Source organism: Falco rusticolus, chromosome Z, assembly GCF_015220075.1.
Source record: "Falco rusticolus isolate bFalRus1 chromosome Z, bFalRus1.pri, whole genome shotgun sequence".
NCBI classification, from domain to species: Eukaryota; Metazoa; Chordata; class Aves; order Falconiformes; family Falconidae; genus Falco; species Falco rusticolus.
In genome coordinates, this window is record NC_051210.1 from 31,474,094 (window position 1) to 31,482,958 (window position 8,865).

The 8,865-nt window shown below is 35.9% G+C and overlaps 1 protein-coding gene across 6 annotated transcripts in view; it reads left to right on the forward strand.

Annotated features, from left to right (window-relative positions):
• The window catches only part of HOOK3 (hook microtubule tethering protein 3), a 90,996-nt gene that overhangs the window by 69,696 nt on the left and 12,435 nt on the right, over positions 1–8,865 (forward strand). For 4 of the 6 annotated variants that reach the window (XM_037373047.1, XM_037373052.1, XM_037373050.1 and 1 more), the window contains 6 exons: positions 1,058–1,063; positions 1,793–1,827; positions 2,616–2,698; positions 4,653–4,753; positions 7,435–7,539; positions 7,659–7,730. In XM_037373047.1, coding sequence (XP_037228944.1) covers positions 1,058–1,063; positions 1,793–1,827; positions 2,616–2,698; positions 4,653–4,753; positions 7,435–7,539; positions 7,659–7,730 — 402 coding nt within the window. The remainder of the gene's footprint in view (positions 1–1,057; positions 1,064–1,792; positions 1,828–2,615; positions 2,699–4,652; positions 4,754–7,434; positions 7,540–7,658; positions 7,731–8,865) is intronic. The other 2 variants (XM_037373049.1, XM_037373048.1) reach the window with 1 other exon arrangement.

The window sequence follows — 8,865 nt, forward strand, 5'->3', positions numbered from 1 at the left end:
TCAGTTTTTATTTTCTTCCCTTAGGAAAATGGGCACTGCTGCCAACTTCTCCCTTTTTTATCCAAATCAATCACAGTCCCCTAAATGATCAGACATAAGTGATGGTGGCAGTTCAAATGCCTTGTGACCAAGAAAGATGCATACAGACATTTATTGTTACAGAAAACAGAGTGTTGCTGCATTTGTTCAGAGGACTGGAAAAGAAAAAAAACCAAATGGTCAAAACTTGTAGATCCTTAGCTGCTATGAGTTTCTGACTCTGAAGTCAGTAGAGTCACGGTAGCTTGTTTTTATGTGATCTGCTCCTTTCTTATAGTGCAGTAAGTAAATCCAACTTTGAAATCATGAAAAAGCATGACCCAGGATTGTGATAAAAAAACAATATTTTGGAAGTATTTACATTGTAACAAAGCTAAAAGCTTTTTTGGGTGCACACAGTAATTGTCTCTGTTGGCCAGGTGTCTAAACCTTTGTTGAAAGACCATTAGAGAAAAAACAATGAAATAATTTTGTTAATGATTTTATCATATATTTTGATGATGGTCTAGTCGTCAGCCATATGCTGGACCTCCAATGTGATTGGTGCTGGGTAAATACAAATGAAAAAGGCAGTTTCTCATCTGAATGTTCTACATTTGTCCTGTGTGCAGTGTGGCAATAACACAATTCAGCATTACTCCACAAAAACACATCCATCTCTTAATTTTTGTTGTAGCCCAGTAGACTACGTATTTTCTCCTGTTTTTTAATTGTATGGTTTTCGCTTTAAAATTACTTTCCAAAAATAGCAGTTGCTCTTCTTTGAAATTTTAAGCAGAATAATTGACAAATGTGCTTCTTTACTATTTTCTTATTTTTGTTTTTAGTATTATCTTTTAGAAAATGTTACAGGATGAAAATGCTGATAAGAACAAAGGAGAAAAAGGCACATGTGTGAAAAAAATTCGTAGCTTTTAACTTTTTCTGTTCATGACTTTCTAAATAATTTCTTCTTTTGGCTGCTGTTTTGCTTTATACTAATGTTATCTTTGTTTCTTGGCATGGGCTTCTGCGCAAGGCTATTGTGAGTATGGCTTTCTATTTACTTAACAATACTTTGTTTATAGACATTTATTTGGTTAATTTTTTGAAAGGCGTACTCACCGAGTATTAAGTGAGTTTAAAATTAAAATAAAATTTACTTTGAAACTTTTATTCAAAGAGCTTATCTAAATGTGATTTAACCAGAAAGTGGAACACTGTAAGTTGTATGATAATTTTTGTGTGTCTGTAATCAATAAAGATGAGAAAGAGAAAAAGAGTAGAATTTCTGCTACACTCCAGTCAGAAACACTTTACTCCCTCTAGTTTCTGTGGGGACAGGAGTTTACTTCAATTAATTTGCTACATGTCTTCGTGCAAATTGCATTACAATATTGGTAGGAGAGCTCTTCTAGAAAATTTTGCTGCACTTTCCGATTTCAGGTTAATTTATTGAGTCCAGTCACAGAAGTACAGAAGACATTAAAACAACTGCCATTGAATTTTGTCATTTAAAGATCTTGTTTTTATTGTCCTAGTTCCTGGGAAAATAATTTTAAAGTTACAAAGTGCTCTAATTTCAGGGAAGTCACACAGCTGTGGAAAGAAGGTTTGCTATCACAAAGGATGGGTTTACAGTTGTGATCTAAAACTGAGTGAAGTAAAAAGTTGGATTTTGGTTAGAATGTCAAAATTACGTGGTTTAAAATAATTTTGAAATTGTTAAACCTCCGCAATATAATAAAATAAAACATTTAACTTTCTATTTTAGTCAATTCTTCTGAAAAAGAAACTTGAAGAACATCTGTAAGTATTTTGTTTGCCTATTTTCTGTGCCGTTTGAAATTATATGTTTTCCATATGTTAAGAAACAGTCATTAATCATGCTTCTGGAAAATATGCAACTAGAGAAATCAGATAACACAGAAGTGCTTGGGAATCTGCTGTTCAGATACTGTTCTCATCTCATAGAAGACCTTTGTGAAAGCAGTAAAAAATGACAAAGGAACCATCATTTTGTGCTGGTTGGAAAACTTTGCTTAACATTGTGTAAATCTTTACTGAAGTAGCAGAAGTAATTCTGTTCTGAGGAAAGCATGCTAATATAAACAAAACTAATGTGTTTATTTTTAGTATACATTATGGCAAAGAAGGTAATATTTTAGGAAGTGTTATCATTTTGCTCTGCTATTTCTGCACCACTTTTACTTCCCTGCAATGCAAAGAGCTGTTAGCTTTTTGGCTGGCTTGCAAAAAATAAAGTAGTCTCTTTGGGTTTAACCGTTCTTTCTCAATGTAATCTCAATTACAATTGTTCATTTTAGGCATGCATTGTACAGTTAACTGTAAGTTCTAAATTAGGTTTGTAATTGCTGAGAATGAAGCTGTTGTTACAGTTCTCCATACACTGTAATGTTTTTCAGCTTATTTAAGAAATATTTCCACAGTGAGATTGTCATCTGGCCTCGTGCCCCACAGCAGAAATCAGTCATACTCTCAGAAACATATCTTAGGATTTTTTGTGCTGCTTAATGTTTATTCAAGCACAGTAATAATACTGGGAAAACAATATGTGATTTTATGGTTTGTAACAGTGAGAAGCTCCATGAAGCTAACAATGAGCTACAGAAGAAACGAGCTATTATTGAAGATTTGGAACCAAGATGCAATAACAGTTGTGAGTTACCTGTGCAGTCCCATTTTTTTTTTTTTTTTAATTATTTCATGTGCAAGGTCTTTAATGACAATACCTAAAGGAGGTGCAAGATAGACAAAATGTACATTTTAAATGGCAGTCATATGTATGTTGTTAATTGTGCTGGAAGCTATGATGACCAAAGAGGTGCTTCTAACGCTTGAAATGCAGGGAATCACATCTTAGAGATCACCATAGAAAGAAAATTACAGTGGCTGTAGAAATACCAAGTCGTTGTCATACCTGTCATTGAACCTCAGCTGTTCAGAACTGTCATGCCTCCTAAATCCCTAATTTAGGAGATTCTTGCTGCCATCACCAGGTTATTTTTACTCCTAATATGTATTCCTTCAGTGTGTTTTCAGAACTGTATTGTAATTTGAGAAGATTCTGAGATACTGGTCAGGGGGAATATAGAATATGTGCCATATTGCTCAGATGGTATCCAGAACCCAGCATCCACTTGGTTTTTAGCACGTTAATGCTGCTTGTTTCCTGAGAAGTATTGAAGGAGGTAGATTGGGTTTTTTTCCAAGCCTACTTACTATAGAACAAGACAAAAGATTGCAACCAATGGCAGCTTTTCTGGTTTGTGCTAAAGCGATATTATTCATAGAGATCAAGGAAGATAGAAATATAAGTTCAGTATTTATTACATACTTTCTGTATCCAAAAAGAACTTTCATTTTTGTTCAGCTAGAACTGCAGAATATGTTACAAATTCCATGTCTTAGGAAACATTAGAGCAGTTGGAAATGAGGACCAGGAATTTCATGAGTACCTAATAAATACATAATCCTATCATACTTGATAAGCTTCAGTGTGAGTGTAATAGCAGTTTCCTGACTTGATAGCTTCTAAACATTAGGGCATATTGAGGCTTCTGTTGTTGGTTTACTGAAATTACAAGTTGCTTTTAAAAAATCTAGGTCTGAACTTAAGTCTTGGTAAAATAAAAGTAGTTGTACATTCTTCCTTTCTTTCCATGGCTAGGAAGTGTGTGTGAATTATTTTTTCAGATTCTTTTAGCTATCCTGGATATGACCAGAATGCTTGGGCGTTGCACAAGAACCATGGCACATTTTGAAAAATGGATTCTTGTCATCTTGGAGACCATCTGCTATTGGTTTTCTTATCAGTCAATGAAAATCTTACTTGGCCCTGTTACCAGCCTAGTGTTTTCTGGGTGCTTAGAGAGAAAACAGTAGGGAAAAACATGAAAGAACATTTCAAAATGAGGCTGCAAAACAGATGGACTGAGGGTTGCCTGGGAACCAGATGTCAGTGTTATATGCTATTTGATTCAGGAGGATGTAATTGATCCCCTCCCCCCCTCCCTGAGATCTGAGAAGACATATAGAAGATACATAAGCAATAGTGGCTTGCCATATTCTTACATCAACACAGAAAAAGGCTGTGCAATGAAATTGTCCTACTGGCCGGCATTGCTGCTTAAAATGTGTGTGTGGGAATTAAATTTAGTATATTGATGTCACAAGTCTGATAAATTGTGTTCAGTGTTAAGATTTTCGCAGATTTAAGCAAGGGTTGTGCCTGTTAAGAATTAGTCCTCTTAGATAAAATGGGAAAACTCGTGTTTAGCTACAACACCAAAATATTATGGAATCTGTAATTTATTAGTAAGGTCATTAATGGAATTGATTCAGGATTCCATTTCTCTTTTATTTTTCATAATTTTAAACAAAGCAAAATTTGTATACTAACTAGCTATCTCATGAGAATATATAGGATTACACATTTTTATGTGTTTCTGAACGCTTCAGTAATTAAAACTATGATATCTGCTACATCAGGTTCCTTATGTTAGCTTTTCTTAACTGAAATAAATTCTCTCTGTGTCTTAAATGTCTGTTGAAAAACATGAAAATAAACATAATAATGTTACTTTCCAATGTGTGCATCTTCTGACAAAAAGCACTCAAAATTGAAGAACTGCAAGAAGCTTTACGGAAAAAGGAGGAAGAAATGAAGCAAATGGAAGAGCGATACAAAAAGTATTTGGAAAAGGCCAAAAGTGTGAGTATGGTGTTCCATATTAATGATTCCTTTCTGACAGACTGCACCACATGTCTACTCTGCTGGAATGAAAATAAAGGAGTTATCTGTATACATAGTAGTAAGTAAGAGGCCAAATGAGGTCTTTGTATCTTAACCATTACGGTACCTCATAGAGATTAATTCTGCAAATTTTACCCTGTTTTTGTGTTCATGACTGTCCCCTTTTGCTGCCTGTCCATAAGCCCTTCTGATGCCTCTGTACACGTGTACCCAGTGCTACAGATTTTTGAGAGTCACCCAGACAAACCTTGTTAAGCACACTTTCATGTCAGCTGATGACAGGGAGAGGTTGTTAAACCCTTTCTAATGCTGAGATAACTTATTTCTTTGTGGAAATTATTCTGGACTTCTGTCTCTGAGTGACAAAAATGTGTAGTACATCAGCTAAAATGGTGTCCATACTGATGGTGGTGGACTGATGGTATAGAAATAACCAAAATAGCTGTGCTGTATTTTAGAATTGGAGAGCGACCCCATCTGCGAGCAAGGTACTCTTTAATTGGTGTTTGGGACTTGTGGGAACTTCTGGCACAGTTGTCATGAAGAGTCTCTTTGTACACACAGATAGAGCTTAGTAAAACCAAGTGCACAGTTGGACTGACAGGCTCTGGTTTTACCAGTTTGGCAGGGAGGGAAAAGGAAGTTTGGGATTCTTCACAAGTGACTGGATCTGTTTGTGTTTCTGGATGTTGTAGGCTTCTTGTGTTGCTCAGTCAGTAATGTTTGTCTTACCTGGAGCAGATAATTTGATACACTTTTTTTATAAATACAGCTTCTAGCTACTTCAGATTTCATCAGGTCAAAATTGCTCACATAATTGCTTATTCTTTTTGATAGACTCCGATTTACAGGCAGGGGTCTGTCTTCAGGAAATCTGAACAAATATGTTTGCCAATCTAAGCACAATGCAGAGCCACTTCAAATTTTATTTGCTTTCTTTGTTCATCTTTCGCCCCTGATTTCTATTCATGTTCTGTTTTAGCTAACTGTTTTAGAAACTGTTTTAATGTAGATTCTTTTATTGATGCTTTTTCCAGGTAAAGTGATCTTTTTAGCTGAACCACCTTTGAAAGCAGTTAGATTTCTTTGATCATGTTCAGCATTCTCTTTGCCTTTACTGTTTCATATATGCCTCTGTTGAGAAGGTGGCTCATATTTAAGTATAATATTGAGGGTATGCGTATACTACTGGCTTTACAATGGCAGTATTGTTGTCTTAATCATAGTCCCATTTCTTCTCTTACTCTGTTTTGATATTTTACTTGAGTTTCTTAAAAGCATACCGGTGTCTTTGTTCATCTGATCACGGTAGTATCAAGATCTTTGCTATGGCTGCATGTCATTAAATTGGAATTGCAAGTAGATTCCTAATTTGTCAAAACCTTATGCTTCCTTCTTTTGTTACTGTGTAGTTTCCTCAGTGACATGTGAGATGTTTCAAAAGTCTTCAGGAAATGTAAACAAATATGGTTTGGGGTTTTTTTTCATCTTACGTTGCTGACTGTCTCAAAGTATTCCAGTGAAAGACTGTGTCACAATTTCCCTTTTCAATAAGATTTGTTTGTTTGTATGTACTGTGTTATATATTCCATATATATTTCATACAACTGTAGCATTAATTATTTTAGTTAGGTTAGCTTTTTGTGATCTTACCAACTTTCAGGTTTGGGGGGGGGGGGGGTTGGGGGTTTTGTTGAATTTTTTTGTGTGTGTGTGTGTGAAGACAAGTACAATCATTATAGCTTTCCATTATAGAAACTGTATCCAGCTCTAATGTGTATTTTTGTAACATATAGTGCACTTTCATGAATCTTCCTTCATAAGTACCATTCAGTAAAAATTACTAAAATTTAAAACAGTTTTTTATTTTGGTGTCTGGACACAATTCTGAAATGAGTAGAAAGACAAAACGTGTTAAGTCTCCTTCTGTATATCCAGAGGTTTTTAAAAAGTTGTAAGCTATTTTCTATTAAAGGCTTAGGAATCAAAGCATTTTGCTGGGTTTGTTACTGATTTAGCTCTGTGTTTGCTAGCACTCATGCTACCTCTAATATGCCATGTTACAAACACAACCAGGTGTCCCTTCATCTTACTAGTAATATAATGGTTGTGCATGTGCCACAGAATGCCTCTTGGCTTAACAGAACCATCTAGAAACAATATCCCATGTAGGTGAACCATGGCATCACTCATGAAGGACCTTCCAAAGGTCCATAAGGCTGCTTTTCCAAAGCAGTCCTTCCTCTAGCAGGAGGAATTGACAGGTGGGTAAACCTCAGCTATGAAGAGGGAAGATGTTTCTACCACTGCGGCCCCAAGATAGTGCATCGAGGAGTAGGAACTGTGTATGTGCATCGGGACACTGTGCCACTTTCCCCTATCGGTAGATTTGTTTCACAGCCCTGTAAAAGAGGGGCCCAGTTCAGAAGCTCTTAACATATCATGGCTCATGTTCAGAGGCAGAGCTGGCAGCCAAAGTTGTTTTACAGGAGTCAGCTTCTTAAAACTGCACATCCCTCTGTTTCACATTTTGGAGTGTCATTTTTTACTTTTCATACTTTGGAATTCCTTTGTCTTTCCCTTCAATTAGATTGCTTTTGCAGGATTTAATTAAAAAAAAAACTTATTTTCTCTTACAGGTCATCCGCACCTTGGATCCTAAGCAGAACCAGGGTGCAGCTCCTGAGATTCAGGCTCTGAAAAATCAGTTGCAGGAGCGAGACAGAATGTTTCATTCATTGGAGGTAGTAATCCTCATGTTTCCTAGTAGATGCATATTTCCTCATTTGTTTTTTAGGTATAGACTAATACTGTTGTTATACTTTGGTTTTAAAAGTATGCTTTTTTCATATTTGTTTTGTAGAAAGAATATGAAAAAACAAAAAGTCAAAGAGAAATGGAGGAGAAATTTATTGTTAGTGCCTGGTACAATATGGTAAGAATCTCCCGCACATTTCATTACAAAAACCCACCAAACAAAACAGGAAAGAAACTATTAATATTCTGGGTTGTTGATAACAGTATTCATTCATTTACACTTTTTGTGGGTTTTTTTGTCTAAAAAACATTTTCCAACACACAGACACAGAAACAAATGGTTTTAAATAATTTTAAGTTACCACTATGTAAGAATAAGTTCCTATGATAACCTTGGGGTAAAGGAAAAAGAACATGTTTGTTATTTTTAAATTCTAAAATGAGAAATGGCACTTTCTAGAGGGGAGGGTATCTCAGATTGCTGTTTTGTAATTCCAGCCCTTCAGTTATACTAATTTACAGTGCTCAGATTACTTTCTTCTTTGACTCTGCACTTTCCAGTCTTCCAGTTGTTTCTAAGGAAGGGGCACAAGAAAAGCAGTACAGCTTGCTTGCTGCAGGAAGTGCTCTTGAGACAAAAACCCTTTAATGTGAGAACAAATTTAGCCCCATGTAAAGGGTAAGCACAGGGGCAAGACCCTCACTTAAACTTTTCAAACCATAAGGAAGTGATCTGTGACAGCTGTACAGCTTTTGCTGGGCCTCTATGCCAAAAGATTTTTCACTTTAAATGCATTCAAGACTTCCCTTTGACAGTGTGGCTGCATTTAAACTGCTCTTCAGATAGAAAGAATTGCTGACCTGTGTAACAGTCATGTTTCATTCTGCTTCATCATGGAGTTCAGATTCCTCTTATCTGTCTTCCCTTGGAAAAGTTTTCTTCTTGCTGTTCTTGTTCTTGTTATGTCCATGAATAGTAAGCCAAAAATCGTACTTAAGCAGGGTGTCTGAATCCTTTAAATGTTGAAGGCATTTTCAAATGACTAGTGTCCTTGACCAATTTTGTAAGTTAGTCCCACAGACAAGCAGAAGACAAGCCTGAGCTAAGAGCTGTGATTCAACAGCCTGTCATGAACACTAAGATGAGCATTGGTAGCTTTGTGTCTTTCTCTAATTAGCTTCTGCGTTTGTACATAATTCATCACAGCTTCCCTCATTTCCTCCTTGCATTTACTCCTGCTGAAAACATACTTTTTCTCAAAATGTTCTCCTGCCATATGAGCTGGTATTTTCACAGAGGATGACAATACTTT